This window comes from Gorilla gorilla, chromosome 9 (assembly GCF_029281585.2).
Source record: "Gorilla gorilla gorilla isolate KB3781 chromosome 9, NHGRI_mGorGor1-v2.1_pri, whole genome shotgun sequence".
Classification (NCBI taxonomy): domain Eukaryota; kingdom Metazoa; phylum Chordata; class Mammalia; order Primates; family Hominidae; genus Gorilla; species Gorilla gorilla.
Window position 1 is genome coordinate 129,519,138 of NC_073233.2, and position 22,848 is coordinate 129,541,985.

The window sequence follows — 22,848 nt, forward strand, 5'->3', positions numbered from 1 at the left end:
TCGGTGAGGGATGTTTTGAAAGGCTGTCAGACTTGTGACACTAATAAATCAAAAGTATTCCAGGCGATGGCTGTTACTGGGGCAGAAACTCATGTAACATGCATGATACATTTATTCCTCTCATCAGAAATAAGTATAGTTTTTAAAGATGTTTAATGGATTCTGAGTGCCAAAGGTTGTAAATATTGAAACTTCTTATAGTTGTATATACATGCTGCCAAATACAGCCTTGGTCCTTGGAGAGATGGGAAGACATAGATAATGAGCCACCACTTGTTTTAAAGTGGTTTGAAAAATCAGGTTCTTTGGATTTCTGACCATTGCAAAAAATAGCCTCAAATGCAGTAAAATTCCTGAGGACATCATAAACCAATTTCCCCAGTCCTTGGGCAGCTTACTGCCAACTGTCTCAGTTGAATAGAAAACTATAGTTTGCTCTCAGCAACCCACTTCTGTGTGTTTTGTTTCTTTCTGTTGTGGTGTCATCCTCTCCACACAGTTAAACTAACAGAGAGTCCATCTATCTAGGTTCTATTATTTTATGCTGGTTGTAAACAAGGCCAGTCCTGGCTTGCATTCAGCAATGAACAGACACAAACAGCTTTCTGTTTCAGAGGAGGAAGAGGAAATCAGATGGAGAGGACCGTTAGGAGTGTTGGTTGGGTTGGAGGCACATATTACGCATTTGAACTAGTGTTTGACTGAGTTTTTGAGGTGGTTCTAAATGACTTCCAGGTGGCCTCAGCCCATGTGTGTAGAGGAGGCTGTTCATGTTTAACAGTGACTCTCTGTTTCACTAGCTTCTTTTTTACTTCTAGTGATTATAGTGGATACCACATATTATTGGCTGGTAGATGTTGCTTTCAACTCTACAGAAAGACAATTTCAGGTTCTTAGGCCTGCTTTCTTTGTGATTTTGGATGACTCTTTTATATTCCTCTGGCCTGAGGTTTTTCACATTTGAAATTGGATTTTTTTTTTTTTTTTTTTTTAAGAATTGTAATGTATGGCCTTCCAGAACTTAGCAGGGCCCTTAGGTTTCACTGTAAGGATGGTGAATTTGAGATCACCACACAGCGGCTGCACCAGGTCCAGGACTCCGTCTCCTGAGCACAGGCTGCCGCTCCTTATTTCTCAGCATCTGGATGAGTAAGAGGACTTAGGTGAGAAGGCAAACTACCAGGGTATAGCAGAAGAAGTGCAGGCTTGGGCCTTGGACTGCCTTGGTGTTACTACTTAATGATCTCTAATTTTCCTATTCTCTCTAAGCCTGTTTCTCATTTGTGAAAGGGGAATAATCCTTACCTCATAGGTTGTCATGAAGAGCAAGTGATTTTTTAACGTGTGCATCTGTCCCTGGGCAATGGCCTGGGTCATGTTTATAAATCCATAGGCTCAAGTCCACCGAGGGAGCTGCCCAAGGTCAGCCCAAGTGCCCAATTCTCAGCCAAGGAGAAACCCAGATGCTCCCACAGTTCAGACCTTATTCCTACCTCATGCAAACCTCTTTTCAGCCCACCCCCTTGGACAGTTGGCGGGGGATGGAGAAGAGGGGTGTGCGACTGTGTCTTCTCTGTTACAGCCATCTATCACACCTGTGAGGCCTCCAACTTCCAGTGCCGAAACGGGCACTGCATCCCCCAGCGGTGGGCGTGTGACGGGGATACGGACTGCCAGGATGGTTCCGATGAGGATCCAGTCAACTGTGGTAAATGCAAATTCCCCAGCTCCCTCCCTGAGCCTCCCCAGTGTCTGCTGTTCAGGAAGAGAGGCAACAGAGAGCCAGGGGATGAAATGCTGTTCTCCTATGCCTGTATTTACACTCTGAAACCAAATAAGCCCATCTACTTTCTATGTTATATTGCCATATGATGTATCAGATTAAATTATATAGTCTTAAGAGTTGCAGGCAAGCAGTTTGCCCCACACACAAACTATATAAAATGCTGCCACGTAAACAAAATATATAAAATGTTTTTTGAAACCAAATATGTTTAAGGTTCTCTATCCTTTTGCCAAATATTCCAAGTTTTCAGGGGATGTTAGTTGTCTGCATGTTGTTATACATTCTACTCCTTAAGTGAAGATGTTTATGCAACTCTGTTTTTGTGTAGTAAGCATTTTCATGGAGGATGCATATTCACTTTATGCTACCATAACCTAGTTTACATGGTTGCTTCCTGGTTGGGTGTTTGAGGTTTTTAGATTTATACTGTTATGCCAGTACCACTATTCGTGTCCTTGGAAATGGCCTGATTTTTCTTTGAGATATTTTCTGAGAGGCATTCTTCAGTATGGAGTTGTAAGGTAAAAGGTTCTGACCAGTTTTTGAGTCTCTCTGTTACCAAATTGGGTTTCCAAGGGATTACATCAAATGTGTCTCTACCAGTAAAACGTTGCATGTTTCCCCAAGTCTCCTTGATATTAGATTTGTATCTTTTTAGTTGCTTCCACTAATGTAATATGTGTGTTTGCCTCATGTAGTTTTGATTTATACCTCTTTTAAAATACTTTTTCTACCTAGTGACATTAACCATTTCTCCAAATAGTGGTGCTTGTTTACTGTTTCTGTTTGATATCCTTTGGCTAATTTCCCAGAAATGATTACTTTTTACAGGATTAAAACACATTTTCATGCTTATACCTAATCGTCAAGGAACTATTCTACACAGAGCTCGGTTTGCAAAGGCTATCTATGACTGCCTCATTAGAAGTGATTTTCTTTCTTTTTTTTTTTTTGAGATAGGGTCTCACTCTGTCACCCAGGCTGGAGTATAGTAGTATGATTGTGGCTCACTGCAGCTTTGACCTCCTGGGTGCAAGGCATCTTCCTACTTCAGCCTCCTGAGTAGCTGGGACCACAGGGGTTGGCCACCACGCCCAGCTAATTTTTGTATTTTTTTGTAGAGATGAGGTTTTCGCCATATGGCTCAGGCTGCTCTCAAACTCCTGGGTTCAAGTGATCTGCCCACCTTGGCCTCCCAAAGTGCTGCGATTATAGGCACGAGCCACTGCGCCTGGCCAGAACTGATTTTCAAGTCCAATGCCTGGCAATAACTTTTTGCTCAGGAGAAAGGGTGACCTAGTACTAAAGATTCTGATCAAGATACCTTAGTTGTAGTTTAATTTCCCCTGGAACTGTTGTGAAACCTCAGGCTCTTAGCGTTTCTAGGCAAACTTTCTCCAAAACAACTTTGCTTTAGAATTCCTCCAGAATTAAGGTGGTGAGTGATTTAAAGAGCTTTATAAAACTAGGATTTCATACTCAAGATTCATATTGTGCTTTTTCTATTCATTGAAGCTTTTCTTTTTCTTCTAAAAAATATACTTAGATCAGGTATGGTGGCTCACGCCTGTAATCCCAGCACTTTAGGAGGCTGAGGCGGGAGGATGGCTTGAGCCCAGGAATTTGAGATCAGCCTGGGCAACATAGCAAGACCCCATCTCTACAAAAATACAAAAATTAGCCAGGCACAGTGGCGCACGCCTGTGGTCCCAGCTACTCAGGAGGCTGAGGTGGCAGGATTGCTTGAGCATGGGAGGTGGAGGCTGCAGTGAACTGTGATCGCGCCACTGCACTCCAGGTTGGGTGACAGAGCAAGACTCTGCCTTAAAAAAAAAAAAAAGTATACACACACACACACACACACACACACACACACACTTATCAAAATGGAAATGTTCAAAATGGAAAAGATACAAAAAGATATAATCTCTCAGGTGTAGGTTGATCTCCTCACCTGCCCAGTTCCCACTTTTTCCTAATAGGAAACCAAGTTGTATATTTTTTCAGAATATTTTTGTGCATATATAAACAAATTTAAGTATACTCTGTATTATTGTCCTATTTCATACCCATAATGTTTAACTTTGCATATTGTTTTGCACCTTGTTTTTTTCACAGAACTGTTTATCTAGGGCATAATTTTTATAGAGCACTTCTTGCATCTCTTTATAGCTGTCTGTGTTCCAGTGTACAGTAATTTATTAAACAGTCTGTTATTGATGGACTGTTTTCAATCTATTACACAGTTTTGCAGTGCAACACTTGTACTTGTGGGCGGTTTTCAACCTATTACAAACAGTGTTGTAACGCAACCCTTGTGACTTACATTAAGTACAAGGTCGTAAACTTTTATTTACATTATTTTTTCAGTTGTGAAATAGAATGCATTTCTACAAAAGTAGAATTACTGGGTCAAAGTGTGTATACATTTGTCATTTTGCTAGTTACAGCCAAATTGCCCTCCCCAGTGGTGGTACCAGTGTGTACTCCCGCCAGCACTGTGTGTGATTGCCTGCCTGTTTCCTCCTCGTCATTCTTCTGTGTTGTTGAATTCTATTTCAGAGAAGAAGTGCAATGGATTCCGCTGCCCAAATGGCACTTGCATCCCATCCAGCAAACATTGTGATGGTCTGCGTGATTGCTCTGATGGCTCTGATGAACAGCACTGCGGTGAGTTCATTCCTTGCCTCCAGGAAGCACTCAGGCCTAGTGATTATGAGTGAAGAGCGTATATTGGACTAAATCCTTTCATTTCCTCAGTACCTGCTTGTGGTTAGCTTTTAACTGAGTTGATCCCTGAGTACTTGGCTAGGACTCCTGGAGGCTGATCGTGGCAGAGAGACATGGTTTGGTTAAAGGAGAGCAGGAAGGAAGAAAGCAGGGTTGGGGGCGATGGTGGGATTAGATCGAACTTCAGTGAAAGTTATTGTTTAGTTGAAATATGTTCTATTAATTGACCAGTTGTTTTGAATCGGCCACTTATTTCTACTTGATTGGTTTTGTTAGTGTTGCTGAGTATCACTGGGGGTAGAGTGGGGGTGGGGGGGTGGTGGGGGGCATTTTTAGGCCAGGTGACCCTTTTTATCTTCAGTTTTCTTTAGCCCCAGAAAGATTGCCTTGGGTCACTGGTGCTCATCCTTGATTATATATTGGAATCACCTGGGGAGCTTTAAAACCACCTGGTGCCTGGACCTTACCCCCAGAGATTCTGATTTAATTAGCGTAGGTGTGGCTGGGACGTTGGGACATTTATGGTGCTCCTGGTGATTCTACTGTGCAGTCCGGGTTGAGAGCTAATGTTATCAGTGCAGGGAGTGGCAAACTAGCCTGTGGGCAAAATCCAGTCCCTAACCTGCTCTATTAAATGAAGTTTGATTTGCATACAGTAACTACTATTTGTTTACATATTGTATATGGCTGCTCTCATGCTGTAGTGGTGAACTTGAGCAGTTGTGACAGAGTCTGTATGACCTGAAAACCCTGCAATAGTTGCTTTCTAGTTGTGTTAGTTGGGGTTAGTTGGGGTTCTCCAGAGGAATAGGACCAATAGGATATGCATATGTGTACATATAGATTTACTTTAAGGAACCATCATGCAATTTTGGAGGCTGGCAAGTCCCAAATTTGCTAGGTGAGCCAGCAGGCTGGAGACCCAGGGACACACTGAGGCTATATAGTTCAAGTCCAAAGGCCGTCAGGCTGCAAACCTTGGAGAGAGCCAGTTGCGGTTCAAGTACGAAGGTCTCCTTGCTGTGTCCGCACATGGCCCTTTCTCTGTGTGGACATTCCTGGTGTCTCTCTCTTCCTCTGTGTGGACATTCCTGGTGTCTCTCTCTTCTCAAAGGACATGAATTCTTTTGAGTTTAGGCCCCATTCTTACGGTTTCATTTAACCTCTATTACCTTTTTAAAGGCCCTATCTCCAAATACAGTCAAATTGGGGATCAGGGCTTCAACATACAAATTTTGGGGGAACACAGTGCATTCCATAATATTAGTTCCTTACAGAAAAATTTGCCTGCCCCCGTATTAGAGAGTCAGTATCTATTAATCATGCTTGAGATCGGGGGTTTGATGCCAGACAGCTCTGGATTTCACTTTTGGCTTCATCTTCATCAGCTGTGTACTCTTGGCAAAATACTTAATGCTACTGCCCTTGTTTTCTCATTTTGAATTAGCGACAATAAAATCTCTCCTAATGTCGCCTTGAGGGTTTAATGATGCACTTTATGTCAAATGCTTTAGCTCTAGGCTTGGCAGAAAACAAGTGCTCAATAAATGGTGGCTTTTACTGTTGCTTCCTGAAGCCACATCTGTACTCGTGTGCACTTGCCCAGGGCTAGAGGGCCCAGCCAGCTGCAGTGCTCATGGCCTCTTCCCTTCTCTGGATCCCTTACAGAGCCCCTCTGTACACACTTCATGGACTTTGTGTGTAAGAACCGCCAGCAGTGCCTGTTCCACTCCATGGTCTGTGACGGAATCATCCAGTGCCGTGACGGGTCCGATGAGGATGCGGCGTTTGCAGGATGCTGTGAGTTGGGGCAGGCAGGGGAGGTGACTCACGGTCACTAAAGAGCTTGCACGGGGGTTTGGCCACCCTGGGGTTGTGTCTCTATTTAATAACTTACAGGTCTTGGTTGAGTGTCGAGGGTTTGACCACCCTGGAGTTGCACCTCTATTTAGCTTACGTGTCTAGGTTGAGCATCCAAGCTTGCCTTTTCTGAGAAAGACTTTCTTTTGTTGCTTAAGGAATCCTGCTTTTCAGTTGTGGGTGTATGTATAAGGGGCAGGATGGCGAGTGACCAGGGTCTTGGCTCAAGGGTTGCTGAAAGTGAGAGGCCTTTCTTGCCAGTACTGTATCAGATGGCACTCCCAGCGTGCCGTAGCCCCTTACCCTGCTTCGATGATCCTGTCACAACTTGCCCCAATTTGGACCTGTCTATTCATTTTGCTGCTTGAGCTTCACAGGAGCAGGGACTTGTTTTGTGCATTGCTATGGCCCTATCCTAAAATAGTGCCCTCCTTGGGGCAGCTCTTATATTTGTTTCCTGGGACTGCTGTAGCAAAGTACCACAGACCAGATGGCTCAAACAACAGAAATTTATTTCTTGCAAGCCTGGAAGCTAGCAGTCCAAGATCAAGGTGTTGGCAGGGTTGGGTTCCTCCGAGGCCTCTCTCCCTGGCCTCATAGACGGCTGCCTGGCTGCCTTCTCCCTGGCTCTTCACACGGTCTTTCCTCTGTACACATCTGTGTCTAAATTTCCTCTTCTGTAAGGACACCAGGCCTATTAGATTCGGGCCACCCAGATCACCTCATTCTAACATTTCCTCTTTCAAGCCCTTATCTCTAAATACAGTCCTGTTTCTGAGAGACTAGAGGTTGGAACTTAAACACATGACTTTTGGGAGGATAAACTCAGCTCATAACACGACTCAGTAAAGATTCATGGAATGAATTAATTAACAAAGTGTGTGCTCTGTTTAGATTAGGTTTGGCTTTTGCTTTCAAGGCATGGTTTAGCCAGACAGTCGCTTGCCAGAACTCACTGCTGTTCCCCCTTGCTTCTGGGCAGCACTGCTGCTTCGACCCCTCAGCATGGAAGTTCCTGGACTTCATGGATGTTTGTTCCCTCTGTAGCCCAAGATCCTGAGTTCCACAAGGTATGTGATGAGTTCGGTTTCCAGTGTCAGAATGGAGTGTGCATCAGTTTGATTTGGAAGTGCGACGGGATGGATGATTGTGGCGATTATTCTGATGAAGCCAACTGCGGTAAGATGTCCAATCTGCCTCCTCGCATCCTAATCCTCTAGGTAACAGTGATGCCTGCAGTTACAGGGACACTCACCGGCAACCCCACTGCAGACTTGGCCTTCCCGTAACTCAGCAACAGTTGCTGCCAGTTCCTGAATACTCATACGAGGAGCTGAGTCTTGAAGGGGGCAGCTGGCACCCAGCAGGTGCTAGGGAAAAGTTTATTTGATCTCCTTTCCTTTATGCAGTTGGGAAGACCACATTATGTATAAGGAAGGTGGTAGATAAGGAATTATGGTAAATATTATGGAGTGACCTCCCCCTAAAAGTGACAGGCCACAATGTAGTAGTTATTGTCATGATTGGATTACCATCAATAGTTGTTTTATTCCTTTGGTAAAATGTCAGAATTAAAATTCAGGTGATCGTTCTCAGGATATTGTAGTATAGATCAGAGGAACATGGGTTAGGGGCTGGGAAGATGGGGTTTTGTTTAGTTTGTAGGCGTATTTTTTGTTCCCCATTGGGTCCATGAAGCTGCCTTATCTCTTTATGGGTGGGAAGTGTGGGTTGCCCTGGAACTTGGGTCTGGAGGAGGATGCCTAGAGTTGGAGCCCTGTGTTCACACTGATGCAGGGAAAGCAACTGATGATGTGGTTGATCTCTGCAGAAAACCCCACAGAAGCCCCAAACTGCTCCCGCTACTTCCAGTTTCGGTGTGAGAATGGCCACTGCATCCCCAACAGATGGAAATGCGACAGGGAGAACGACTGTGGGGACTGGTCTGATGAGAAGGATTGTGGAGGTAAGAGGCCCCTGGGGCCTGGGTCAGCCCCACAACCAAGACACACCAGAATAGTTCCACCAGCTATGCAGGATGTGCCTGGCTGATTCCGTGTTTTGGGGGGCATATTTTTGTGAGAGGAGTGACTCAAATTTTTTCTGTTCCTCTTTCTCATTTTGAAATAAGTGTGGTTGGTTTCTCCTATTTTCAGGCTATTTATTCCGTATTTGCAGGGCAGAGTGAGAAGTCTAGAGCCTTCCTACTCAAAGTGTGGTTTGCAACCAGTAGCATCTGCATCTCCTTGGAACTTGTTAGAAATGTAGAATCTCTGACCTCACCCCAGACCTACAGAGTCAGAATCTGCATGCTAATAAGCCCCCAGGTCCTGTGTGCTCCACAGTGCATTTGAGGAGCACTCATGTGGAATGCAGACTTGCCCCTTTCCTTTCTGGCATTCTCATCTCTGAACCAGGTCGTGGGGTAGTTGCGGTTGAATTAATTAGAACACAATGCTTTGCCTCAGTAGGAATTCTCTTAGCCACCCTGTGCCTCCTCAGCCACCTGTTTCTTTTACCAGCCCCTGCAAAAGCAAACTTATCTGAATATTAACCGAAATCAAATATAGTAAGTAAGGGAAATCTACTCCCCAAAAGGGAAAAGAATATTGCCTCTTCTGACAACCCATTATACATGATTTCTAGATTAGCCGCTGCTCAGAGCTGTGCCTGTCACTGGCCTCCCTCAGCAGGTACAGCTAAAACTGGGACATCCGCACTAGGTTTGGGACATATTTGGTCTAAGATCAAGCTGCTTCTAATGTTTTGGGTTTCCGTGCTTGGTGTTTTTCTCAGATTCACATATTCTTCCCTTCTCGACTCCTGGGCCCTCCACGTGTCTGCCCAATTACTACCGCTGCAGCAGTGGGACCTGCGTGATGGACACCTGGGTGTGCGACGGGTACCGAGATTGTGCAGATGGCTCTGACGAGGAAGCCTGCCCCTCGCTTGGTGAGTTCTGGCCCAGGTCCTCTCCTGTGGTACCTGCTATTGTGGAGAGGACCTTCTGGGGGTACGCTCTGGGCACAATCCAACCGGGCCCCATGCCCTGCTGTCTGGGACTCTGCTGTGTGGCCAGGTTGCCTGTTACTAATGGTGTACCTCCAGGGAAGGCTGATTTCTAGCATTTTTTCCTGGATCATAGATGCATAGGAAATTGGAATGGGAGCATCTCATCCTCTATAACTGGCCTCTGACCTTCCTGCAAGATGCCAGCAACCCTGATTTCCACCCAGGCTGTGGTTATGCCACCTTTGCTGCCTTCTTAGTGGGAAAGTACAAATTGGAATTAATGTGGAACTTTTTGTGTGTGTATTAAACTCTCTGGGGAGAGAGCCCAATTCAGCTTGCTAGTTGGCCGGCCTGTCCAACTAAAAGAAGGGTAAGCACTGCCATCTAGTGGCTAAACTCAAAGAGGCAGCTGAAGGTCTGTGGTCACCATATTGTTGGAGGTGGGGTAGACCTTGAAATCCCATTTTGTTTGTGCTCCTAACAGCAGGCGGAACAGAGGTGAGGATCCTGTGTTCTTTCCTAAGCCGGAGTCTACTTCGAACTCAGTTATAATAGGAGAACAAACAATTTTTTGCATGCTTTGCATGATCTTTTCCCTTATTCTGTGAGCATGTTCTTTCTATTGCTTCCTTGTTTAAAAACATCAAAATCCCAAACTTTAGTGAACCTAAAGCATATAGAGATCTCCTGGGTTCCACCCAGAAATTCTGATTCTATGTTTTTTATAAAACATTATAAAAATGATGTTTTTACTAGGGTGGTCTTTTTGCCATATTGAGTTTCCTCTTGTTCTCCTGTCTAGAAGATCAATTTTTGACAATTTCTATTTTCCAGGCCCTCTATGAGCTGATTCCTCCTTGCCTCCCTGGATTCCTTACATCAGCCAAGCTAGATTCCTGATCTTCTTCAGATAGACTTGCTTCTTTCCTGCCTGTGCATCTGCAGCAAGGTTTTGCCCTCAGCAGGAACTCCTGTACCCTCAACCTTGTCTTCCTACTTTCCTTATCACTGAAACCCACCATCCATCAGTGCAAACAGAAGCATGGATTTTATAGCAAAAGAGACCTTGATATATTAATATCATCAGAACTTCTCAAAATATGATGCAAAGACCACCCTAATGGAATCGCCTGGGGTGTTTATAAAAAAATGTAGAATCAGAATTTCTGGATGGAGCCCAGGAGATCCCCATATGATTCTTAGGTTCACAAAAGTTTGGGATTTCTGCTTTGAACAAGTAGGGTATTATTCTCCTTTCAAGCTTCACCTCTGTGGCTCTTTCACTGATTCCTTTAAATGATTTCCATCTCTTTTCCAGTCTCATTAAACTTACCCATTGACCTTTTGATTCTTAACTATGATCTGCCATATATTGCTTCCTAATTATTTCATGCATGTTGATCTTTGCTTCCATAGCCATTGTGTGGATTTCCTGTTTGGGAATCATGCTGTCTACTACTTTGAGTCCTGCTCTGTGTTTCCTACAATAATAGGCAAATAGTCAGTATCCCCTAAAATCCTTCTCAAATTAAAATGAATTGTAAAAGAGAAAACAAAACTTTGTGTCTGTCCTTTCTCCTCAAGGCCTACATATTTATTGAATAACTTGATTATCCTCTCCAAGTTGTTTTTGCTTATTGAAACTCTGACCAGGACATTAATAGACTCTAGCAAATTCTGACTAATCCAGTGAGCAGATCTCTGTTTATATATCCTGTTCAGCTTTTGTACTTTCTTTTTTGTGCGCAGTGCTGGGACAAATTTAAACTCATTGTTATCTGTAGCTCGTGGATCTTCTTTGTTTAGTGTAGAAGTCTCCTAACTGGCTTATCAACCTCATATTTCTCCCCCTTTCAGTTTTTCTTCTGATAAGGCCCATACTGATGAATGATCATGTCCTGCCCAGTATTGGAGCCCTCTGATGCCTCCCTTATTGTCCAGGGCATGATTTGCCTTGGCCTGGCGTTCTCCCCCTTTTTATTTTTTATCACCTGTCTCCATGTACCTTGTGTTTCTGCAGAGTGGTTCTGAGATTTAGGGAAAGCCCCTTTGAAAATCCAATGAAAACTATAGAATATGCACAATATCCTGAAGTTAATAATTACTTTTTTCATTTGTTTGCTTAGGTTGTTTTATACCATTTGCCAATGCTTTCTGCCTTTCAATTGCCACTCAGGATAACTTTCCACAGGTCGACATGTCCAGGGATTTATCAAGTCCAGTTTTTCTCTTGGAGATACTCCTTCTAACAACTTGGATTCTCCTTTCGGGACAGATTGTTCTCTAGTCCTGCTGTGTACCTGTTATCCAGGGACTTTCACTGCCTCCTTGGAATTCTCTTTGCCTTTCTCCCAGTTTAGATTCCTTGTTTCTGGATCTTGTGTTTTGCTTTTTCTTGGTTTACTCCCTTGTTTGGGTGGAGTGCATCCTTCAGTAGCCTTGTCAGGTGAATATGATGACACAGTGGCCAAGGACACTGTGATGACAGCTCTCAGGTGTTTGTCTCTTGAATTTTGCTGCTCTGGTTTGTATTGGTTGCCCTGTATACCTGGGGCACAACTGCCTTTTAGGACGTTGTACCATCATCATCCTCAGGATTTGCTTTACCTCCATCTCCTGTTGGAACTCCTGTTTTCTGTGTCCCAGTTTTTCTCTTTTTAGTTTAATCCCATGTTTCGGTAGAGCACGTTTTCTGGAAAATGCCTGAGAAAATGTATGTGGGAGGCCTGTGTGAGGTCTTGCTTGTCTTAAAGTGTTTTAATTCTGTCTTCAGACTTAATTGATAGTTGGGCTGGGTTTGGCATGCTAGATTGTAAGTAATTTTCCTTCAGAGTTTTGAAGGTTTTGTTCCACTGCCTTCAAGCAGCTTTTCGGAAATCCAAAAACCATTTTGATTCTGATTTTTTTTTTTTTGTATGTAACCTGTTTTTAATCCTCTAGAAGCTTGTAGAATCTTCCCTTTGGCACCAGTGTTTTAAAATTTCACAATGATGTGCTTTGCTCTGAGACCCTTTCCATCTAACATAGCGGACACTTGCATGCTTTTTGATATGGAAGTTTATATATTTTAGTTCAAGGAATTTTTCTTGAAGTTTTTATTAATGATATTTCCCTCTCTGTTTTCTCTTATTTCCTGGAACTCTTGTCATTCATATATTGTCTCCTGATCTGGTCTTCTTCCTTATTTTTTTGTTCAATCTTTTATAGTTTTGAAAATTCCCTTCCCCCACCCCCCCAATTTTCTGGGAGATTTACTCAACTTTATATTTCAACTCTTTGCTGAGTTTTTCATCTTTGTTGTCATGGTTTTAACTTTAAGAGCTTTTCCATTTTTACCACTGTCCCTTTTTATGGTATCCTGTTTTCTTTTTTTCTTGGATAAATAATATATTCTTTCTTTCTGAACATATTAAGGATATTTGTTTTTGAAGTTTTCTTCTTGCAAAGCCTCTATTTCCTCCAAATGGCCTTTTTGGGGGTTAGGGCTCTGTTTGGCTTTCTGCCTTTCATGTCAAAGCCTTTTCTCAGATAGTCCTTGGTTGCTGCTTGTATTTAAGGCTGGGGACTAAAGTGCTGGTAAGTAATTCTGAGCACGTGGGTGGGCTTGTCAACTTCGAGGTTCATGGCTGGGAACCATGGGGGAACTCTGAATCTTGGTTACTTCAGGGTTAGTCTCTGAAGCTGGTCATTTTCCCCAGAGAAGATTATTATTAGATCTCCTGCCTAGACAATAATTACCTTATTGCTAGGATCCTCGGAGAAGAGGACTGGGACTTCCATATGTAGGTTTAATCCCCCTTTTATCAGTAGGATATACTCTGTCAACTACGCCTATCTAAACAACTCTCTGTTTTTACTTTCTCCGAATAACAACCCTCCATTCTTCTATTGGGGTGACGTATGGGTTGGTTGCCTCGTGGGACTGATAGGAGGGGATATAAGGAACGTAGCTGCGTCTTAAACATCATTCAGTCAGTTCCCTTATTTTAACTCCTTCTTCACTTCCAGTTAGGAGACACCAGTTTCTGAACTTTTGGAGGACTGTGTGTTGTTGATCTGATTGGTTCTGAGCTTTCTCCTGTGACGGCTTAGGGTAGGACGCAGCCTTCGCTGGCCTCTTTAGTCACATACCGCTATCTGTCTTCTTTCCAGCTCCCAAATCTCATTATCCATGTCCTCGTGGATTTAGGTCTTTGAAAACAATCTCTTGACTGTGGCTTTAGTGGGATCCTGTGGGGAAGCAACATTAGATGTCTGTGTCTACTCTGCTGTCTATCCGGAACTCGCATTTGTCTTCAGGTTCCCATTGTAATTTCTAAAGCACCGTAATCTCCTAGCATATTGATTGGTTGCTGTTATTGGCCAGCTCCCTCAATACTAAAAGGTAAATTTTAAAAATCTTTTATTTTAGCAAACGTCACTGCTGCCTCCACTCCCACCCAACTTGGGCGATGTGACCGATTTGAGTTCGAATGCCACCAACCGAAGAAGTGTATTCCCAACTGGAAGCGCTGTGATGGCCACCAAGATTGCCAGGATGGCCGGGACGAGGCCAATTGCCGTGAGTAGTCAGAGAGCCCTTCACCCCCGGGCACGTTTCTGCAGAGAGCACAGTTCCGGTGCTTCTGCTTCATTTCTGGATCAGCACACGCCTGTGTGTGAGTCTGTGTACTTGCGTAACCATGCTCTTACTGCATTCTCCACAAGCGCTTTGCCACGTGCACCCATACCATTGCGTTAGTCACCTTCTTTTTAATAAGTTGACTGCGTTTTAAATACCAGGAGCATGTCCAATAAAAATACTTTCTGAATGACTAAGATAAATATTTTAAATAGGTTTCATAAGCATGTTTAACTCTTTAAAAACGCCCTTGGGGAAAGCCACAACTCTTCTGTATGTACATTCATTCTTCTGGAAGTATTTAGTGAGCACTTACTGGGCATAGAAGCTGTGTTATTAGAGGGTTTGCCTCTAGCACCCCATTAAGAAAATTCATTCTCAGTCCTTAGGGTAATTATGGTTGGTGAGATAGTGTGCCGAGCCACATGGGGAATAATCACAGGGCCATCTGAGCCTAGTGTGAGGTGATGCATGCATCCTCTACGGGTTTGGAGTTGGTGGGTCCTGGTGTTTGGTCCTCTTATGAACCCAGGGAGGATCTTTGCAGTGAGTGATGGAGGGAGACACTGGCTTCTGCAAGCGTTTATCCTCATGTGACCAGTCAGCGCTTTTCAGTCCCTGGCCGCACGCTAATGCCGCCGTTGGCTGGTCTGTCCTACTGTAGCAGACTTGGGAGGGCATGGCTGGACGGTGCTTATGCAGCCCCCCACCAGCCTGCCTCTCTGATGGTTGGGTGCTGCTCTGGCTCGGGGATCCCTGCTTTGCGGGCCTCCCCTCCATCCAGTCTCCTGCTGGCTGCAGACAGCAGATGTCCTAGCCAGTCACACTCCCTTCCTTGCCGGGATAAGGGCTTCGTCCATGCTTGCCTGATTCCTGTCCTGGTGAATGTAGAAGACGCCCCTCTCACTCTCTGCTGAGAGCCTCCCTGCCGCCAAGCCCTAACCCTAAGCAGCAAACACCTCAGTTCCTCCACTTTGATCCCTGTTCTGGTCCCATTTTTTTTTTTAATCTTAAAATAATGACTTCCTCAACCAACGAAAAACTGAGCCTCACTTGGAATCCTACCAAGTCTTACCATTTAGAGATGGAATAGAATCTGAGGTGGAGGTTAGTCATCTCTTAATTCCTCTAATTCAGTATTTACAAAATTTATGGGACTTAGCACGATCATGTGGAAGTGCTTATAAGAAATGTGAATTTGGTGATCTCACCTCAGACCACTGAATCAAGAGCAATGGTGGAGGAGATGCTCGGGAACCCAAGCCTTTTCAGAGGTGCCCTGTCTGATTCTTAGCATCAGACAAGATTGGCAAATACTGCTCTGTCCTAAATAGTTCACCCAGTAAGGCTCAGGGGGAAAGGGAAGAGGGAGTCGGCTGTCCCTTCTCTGTCTGTAGCGTTGTTCTCCACAGGGTGCCCGACTGGGCTCTCCCTGGAGAGGCTTGGTTAAGAGGAAGGAGTGTGGATCCAGTACCATCTTCAGTTTGGTTGGACAAATTTTTGTTGATCATGCACAGCATGGCAGGCATTGATCAGGTTTCTGGCAATACAAATTCTTTGTGTTTTTTTTCTGGCAGGCGTTGATCAGGTTTCTGGCAATACAAGTTCTTTGTGTGTTTTTTTTTTTTTTTTCTTTTGAGATGTCATCTCGCTCTGTCACCCAGGCTGGAGTGCAGGGGCGGGTGGGATCTCAGCTCACTGCAGCTTCCGCCTTTCCAGCTCAAGTGATTCTCTTGCCTCAGCCTCCCGAGTAGCTGGGACTACAGGCATGTGCCACCATGCCTGGCTAATTTTATGTTTTCAGTACAGACAGGTTTTGCCATGTTGGCCAGGCTGGTCTCGAACTCCTGACCTCAAGTGATCTGCCCACCTTGGCCTCCCAACGTGCTGGGATTACAGGCCTGAGCCACCATGCCCGGTGACTGGCAATACAGATTCTAGTGGGAGGGACATCAAGTCAGCAGCTATCCTACAGTGTGGTGTAGGCAGTAGCAGAAGTTATCCAAGGAACTGGCATAGTTTGCAGGTGGGCCAGCTTCCTGGAGAGGTGGGGACAGGCCAGGAGAGGCAGCCCCATTGATGGTGCCTGGACAACGGTGGGACAAGGTGGCAGATGACGGGCATTCTAGACACAAGGGACAGCATGTATATTCCAAGGCTCAGAGGCATAAGAAAATAGACCTGTAGAGTGGCTGTGGGTGGGACAAAGGTGAGTGCAGAGAGGTAGGCGTGAGGTAGATAGGGCGACCCCTGTGCTTGGAGTTTATTTTTCTGGTCCTAAGGAGCCCTTGAAGATTTCAGAGATGGGGTGTTTATATCTTAGATCACCTGGACTTCATCATGGGGGGAATGGGTTAGAAGAAGGCTGAGGTGAGATTGGAAGCCAGGTGCCCATTAGGAGGCTAATTTGATGGGACTGTGAAGATGAAAAAGGAAGAGTGACCTCTTTGTATATTGGAGGTACTATTAACAGCATCCAGTGAGTTTTTTTGGCTGTGGTAATAAGGAAAAAGGAATAATGAGGGTTTTCCCCAGGATGACAGTGAAAGCTGATGCTACCAGCTATGCGGGGGTTACTGAGGATGAGGAGTCGCAGCTTTCCCTGGGTGGGGCTAGCACGATAGTGGGTTCATTGATTGACATCAGCATCTGAGGTAGTGCCAGTCATCCTGGAAGAAACTGAAAAGGGGAGGTCAGAAACCGGGGCATTCTTGTCTTCCTTTTCATTTTACTACATTAATTGTCCATGCAAGTGATCTTCGCTTGCCTGTTGCAATGAGTCTTTGCCAATTTTCACACTTTTGTTGTTCCTTATGATGATCTCTACAGTGACGGACTTCTGGAGATGAATTTCATTCTAGGCCTTGATGTGCTCTGACTTGAGAGAAAAATCATCTTGGCCAAGTCCTTAACTTGAAATATGAAACTAATTTATTTCCACCATGCATAGGTTTTTCTCCTAACACTTGGCTTTTCAGAGGGGTCCCAGGACCCCCATCGTTCATGCGTCCTTTCCTCTCCAGGAATGTCACTTTTGCTTTTGTTTCGGCTGCCTGAAGGGTCTTTTCTTTGACTAAAAGTCAAGGAATTGGATAAGTTGCTACCTAGAGGTCTTTTTTTTCAAGAAACACCCTTTGAGTCTTTCCAGTTCTTCAATTTCCAAGGTAGGGTGATTTCTTTTTGTTTCGTTTATTTATTTATTTGTTTATTTTAGTTTAGGAAAATCATAAGGAATCTTTCATTACTAAACTATTCCTGTTGGAACTCAGATCCATTTTGGGGATGGATTTCTCTCTGTCCAGAATGTGCCAGTTGTTATCTGGAACCCAAGAACCAAAAAGATTAAGATAATTTGATATCTCTTGATACTTGTGTATAAATCCATATAAATAAATAAATGAATCTATATAAATAAACCAAATAGGCCAGGCACGGTGGCTCACGCCTGTAATCCCAGCACTTTGGGAGGCCAAGGCGGGTGGATCACCTGAGGTCGGGAGTTTGAGACCAGCCTGACCAATATGGAGAAACCCCGTGTCTACTAAAAATGTAAAATTAGCTGGGCATGGCGGCTCATGCCTGTAATCCTAGCTATTTGGGAGGCTGAGGCAGGAGAATCGCTTGAACCCAGGCGGTGGAGGTTGCAGTGAGCTGAGATCGGGCCATTGCACTCCAGCCTGGGCAACAAGAGCGAAACTCTGTCAAATAAATAAAAAAATAAACCAAATAAATTCAGATGGTGGGGGATATTTTAATCTCCTTGGTTAACATTTCCATATTACATCTCTTTCTCATTTCTTTGTCATGTCTTTCAGTTGTAAGGTTGAGCTTTGTCATTTACTTTCAAAGTTAATGCAAGTTTGCAGAAATAAGTGTTTGGATTTGCTGATGGAGTTTGTCTTCAATATAATTAATTCTCCTGCTGTGTACTTTTTTTTTTTTTTTTTGAAGTTCTTCGGTGTTTAGCAGGATGCGGCAGCCTTTGATAAGCCTTAAAAGATTCTTATTTCTCTTTCTGTCGCCTTATGCCTGTTTGCTTTCCTGCATTTTGGCTGTTTTGTTTTTCACTTTGCTTTATCATAAGTGGTCTTTTTCAGGCTGCTTCTGCTTTACTCTTTCTATTTGCTGTGGTAATATTTTCTGATGCTTTTAAAAGTGGCCCTATCTTCTTTACAAAGTCATTAATGACCAGATGAAAACTTGGAAGGCATGCCTGTCATACTTGCAGGTAATACAGAGTTACCCAGATAGCTTATTTTCTGGCAAAACACTCAGGATTTACAAAGGGAAGCTAAACTTTGGTGGTGGGTTTTAATGTGCTATTCATTATTCTCAAGCAAATCATGTATTCGTTTCACTTAATTCTCAAAATAACTGTGATTTTGGTCTTATCTCCTTTGTCGAGATAGAATTAAGGTCCCAAGAGGATCACCTAGCCAGTACCAGATTGGGTTATTTATTTAGGTTGAAAGCCATGTTGAAAGTTCTCATCAGGGAAGAATACACCAAAACTAACGCAGATGAACTGAATAGGGATTAGTGTACAATTCTACACTTACATTAAAGGAATGAACAAAGTAGACTCCTAGAGTGTTAAACCAACAGGGACAGGTTGATCCCACACTCACCAAAATAACAGTAGGAACGTCTGAGGCGAATAAGCAACCACATAATAAGATGAACATTGGAGATAATTAAGAAAGAGAAAAGAAATGGGACCTCCCTCCTGGGTGATATTAATTCATTAATTGGCATTCTTTAAATCAGTGTTTTCAGCCTGTTTCCAATCTGGCTTATTCACAGGGATGTTGCCTGGTAAAGGGTCTTAAAATCAAGATGTGTTATATCCACAGTTTTTTTCCAACATTAATTTGATAACCATATCTAAAAATGAAATGAGATTAGTGTGGTGTGATTCTTTTTGGAGAACCTGTCCCCTGAAGGCTACTAAGTTCTATTCTAAGTGCCTGTTAATCATCGGTTAATTATCAGTTTAAGAATTTTCAGAGTTAATGACAACTTTATTCCCAGATTCTATTGTTTTTTTGTTTTAATTTAAGGCTTTTTTTTTTTTTTTTTTTAAGAAACTGGGTCTGGTTATGTTACCCAGGCTGGTCTCAGACTGCTGGACTCAAGCAATCCAGCCTCAGCCTCCCAAGTAGCTGGTATTACAGGTGCACACTACCGCACCCAGCTTACTTCCAGAGTCTAAAGCCCATGCTTTTTTGCTCTTAAAATTTTGAGACATACTTTATAAAGAAACCTCCAACGTCCTCAGCTCTACTGCTTAGCTGTTGTTTGATTATATCTGACCACATTGTTACCCAGTAGAATACTTCTGTGATGGGGGTTTTGGTATTTTTCAAAATAATCCCCTCTGAGCATAGTCTCTCCCTGGCAATCCTATGTAAAATGGCATAACCTGATCAGCTTAATTTACTTGTTTGCAGTTTCTCTCAATAGAAGATAACTCCCTGAGGACAGGTCCTTCATCTGTTTTACATATCCCCATATTTTTAACATCTGGAGCAGTGCCCGAGTCATGGTAGGACCTCCATGAATGTTCACAGAATTCCATCTTGGGCTTCTGAGACTATTACAGTAGTGGTTCTCAAACCTTTCTCTAATTCTTGAATACACGTTTATTTGTCATGAGCTTCCCCCCACCATGGCAAACTAATTTCAGCTCAGTATATAATAGAATTCTGAAATGCAATGATCTTCCTGGAGAATGGGGGATTATAGTTTGTGAAAAGCCTCATAAGTGGTTTTGATAGTTCCCTTCTCCTATTGACAATTTTTTATCAGGATTGTTTTTTAATAAGTAGTGAACTGAAGTCTGTACCTCCATCCTGGAGACTCGTGCAAAGAAGTCTTAATTCTTCTTTCTCATGAAAACTCATCAGTGGAGAACACTTGTCAGAGTGGTCTGCATGTCTTCTCACCACCTCCCCCATCCTTGTATCTTTTCACCTCTAGGAAAATATCCCTGGATCCTTGATCCATTCCTCTTGACCATCCTGGTTGCTCTCATGGGAACATTATCCAGTTTCTCTACCTATATCTCAAAGTGTGGTTGTTTATGTTAGGAGGAAGGAGAAGAGGGAGGGGGTCGAGGTCAAGTGGTGACCCATGACCACATGCCTGGGTCTGAAGTGGGGCGTATGAAGCTTCCTTGCTCAGGTCACAATGCTCATATCACCTTTAACATAACTTTGTTACTTGTGTGTACACTCTCTTTATTTCCTCAGGGCTTAGTTTCAGGAAGGGGCTATTATCATCCTTGCTTTAAAATTAAACTATAAACAAAATTCCTTCCATAGTTAAGCAGAGATAAGCAGAGGCCGTTAACCTACAAGATGTCACCATGGGCAGGGGGCAGGGTGCGGGGAGCAGAATGGAGCCACTCATGTTCAGCCTCCTTTTGTCTGTTATAATTTCCCCATTTTCAAAGCCAGTGATGTTGCATGTCTCTCACCTTTCTTCTGTATTCTCTCTTTCTCTCACCACAACCAGAAAAGGGTCTCTGCTTTTAAGGACCTATGTCATTAGACAGAGCCCACCTGGATAATCCAGGCTGAACTCTCCTACCTCTGGGTCCTTAATCTAATCATACCTGCAAAGTTGCTTTGTTACATAAGGTAACATGACAGGTTCCAGGGATTAGGATGTGGACGTCTTTGACTTGGAGGAGCAAGATTGATTTTAGACCCTCATCACTGGTGGGATTGGATTTCTGATGTAGCCCTTCCTTGTCCAGGACTGGGCAGGCAGGTGTGAATCTGTATAAGGAATGCCTCAAGTTACTGTTCCTGGGCTTAACCAGCTACATAGCAGATTTGTATCACCCAGGTACACAGCCTGCACAGCAGATTTGCTGTCTACAGCCATTCTCACCTTTTCTCTTTTCAGGAGCATTTGCAATTATATGGTCATTGCTTTCTTTTTGGAGCCTCCCATGAAGTTTTAATCTACTTTCAGAACTGGAGAGAACATCACATTTTGGTCAATAGCCTAGACATACAGTTGCATAACCCTTAACTTACCAGTGCTCATTATTTGCATTATTTCATTTTCTGTTCAAGTACTTTGAAAAGCCAAACAACTTTAAATACTACATAAAGTACGCATGCCTCTTAATATTGTTGGGATTCATCTCATTGTTATTTCTGTTACTCAAACCAGAAATCAGCTCCTCTTTCCAGATTGCAAACTAATAATAGTAGCAGAATAATTAATAGTACTATAGAGCAATAGCTACAGTTTGTTGATGCCGGCCAGGAGCCAGGCAGTGTTCCAGGTGTGTGATCTCATTAGATCCTTGCAGACATGATAGTGATAGAATTGTTACTTCCATTTTTTATAGGGCAACTGAACTCAGGTGATGGTAAGCTGTTTGCTCAAGCTCATGCAGATCTAGGATTTAAACTCTAGTTTGTTTGACTCCAAAGTGCTCACTCTTCCTGAATGCAGATTCCAGTTGTTAATGTTAGATGAGATGGCACCTTAGTGCTGGTATAGATTCCACCACTGGTCATTCCAGAGGTGTGTTTTGAAGCAGAAGCCGATTAGTACTTTGCCTAAATGAGAATAAACTTGGGCCCAGCCTTTAGTACCATACGGCCCCTCCCCGTGGACTTAAGAAGCCTCTCTGTGTTTCAGCCACACACAGCACCTTGACTTGCATGAGCAGGGAGTTCCAGTGTGAGGATGGGGAGGCCTGTATTGTGCTCTCGGAGCGCTGCGATGGCTTCCTGGACTGCTCGGACGAGAGCGATGAAAAGGCCTGCAGTGGTGAGTGCTGGTCCATGGGCTGGGCTGGGCTGGGCTGGGCTGGGAGGCTCGCTTACCCCAGGGCCCCTCCTTTGTAGACCTCGAGCTAGGACCCTTTTGAACTGTTGCTCAATCTAAGGATAAAACAGATTTGTGCCTAGTTTTGGAGCCCCAAGTGAGGTGAGCCTTGGCTAGACTCTGATATAACATGCAGCTGTCTCCTCCCTGTTAGTGAAATGCTAGTCTTGGATTTTTTTTTTTTTATGGACTTCCCACCTCATGCCCATACACCATGGCTCTCACAGTCTCAATCTGCTGGTGGGATTAACTCAGTTCTTATCTCTGGAGTGTCTAGTAACGGACCCTATGACATGGTCCTTGGACTTGTAGCATTCTTTATTGAGAAATAGGCTTAAATTGTCATAGGCAGGAGGAAGATGAAATTCAAGGGAAAATATCACGACCGGAAAAGTAGGAGACCCTAGGAGGGCTTGTATAGGGAGGTTTCAACTACATTTTCTGAGATTTCTTTTCAGATAATGATTATGGCCTCCTGATAATCTAGATCATAGTAGTTCTGTTTAAAAGCAGGAGTCCTTTGAAATCTAAGGATTTGTAAGATGTAACTTTTTTTTTTTTTTTGTATTTTTAGTAGAGACGGGGTTTAGCCACATTGCCCAGGCCAGTCTCAAACTCCTGAGCTCAGGCAATTTGCCTGCCTCGGCCTCCCAAAGTGCTAGGATTACAGGTGAGAGCCACCACGCCCAGCCAAGATGTAACTTTGTTTGACTTTTTCTCCTTTATCTCTCTAGATGAGTTGACTGTGTACAAAGTACAGAATCTTCAGTGGACAGCTGACTTCTCTGGGGATGTGACTTTGACCTGGATGAGGCCCAAAAAAATGCCCTCTGCTTCTTGTGTATATAATGTCTACTACAGGTAGGTCCCATCTTTGTCATGGGAGATGAAAATGCCTTCATTGCCCAGGGATGTTCTGTAAACTCTCTAGTGGCATGCACCATGCTATTAACTGAGTCAGACATCTCAACCCCCCATGCTGCTCCAG

General features: G+C 43.7%; 1 protein-coding gene across 6 annotated transcripts in view; it reads left to right on the forward strand.

Moving 5' to 3' along the window:
• SORL1 (sortilin related receptor 1) overlaps positions 1–22,848 on the forward strand; it is a 181,978-nt gene that overhangs the window by 130,794 nt on the left and 28,336 nt on the right. For 4 of the 6 annotated variants that reach the window (XR_008669734.2, XM_055355795.2, XM_055355794.2 and 1 more), the window contains 9 exons: positions 1,583–1,708; positions 4,349–4,456; positions 6,185–6,316; positions 7,424–7,555; positions 8,208–8,342; positions 9,173–9,328; positions 13,800–13,949; positions 21,672–21,803; positions 22,595–22,721. Coding sequence is in view for 5 of the 6 variants with exons in the window: in XM_055355795.2 (XP_055211770.2) it covers positions 1,583–1,708; positions 4,349–4,456; positions 6,185–6,316; positions 7,424–7,555; positions 8,208–8,342; positions 9,173–9,328; positions 13,800–13,949; positions 21,672–21,803; positions 22,595–22,721 (1,198 nt within the window). In the remaining variant the exon portion in view is untranslated. The remainder of the gene's footprint in view (positions 1–1,582; positions 1,709–4,348; positions 4,457–6,184; positions 6,317–7,423; positions 7,556–8,207; positions 8,343–9,172; positions 9,329–13,799; positions 13,950–21,671; positions 21,804–22,594; positions 22,722–22,848) is intronic. The other 2 variants (XM_055355797.2, XM_055355796.2) reach the window with 1 other exon arrangement.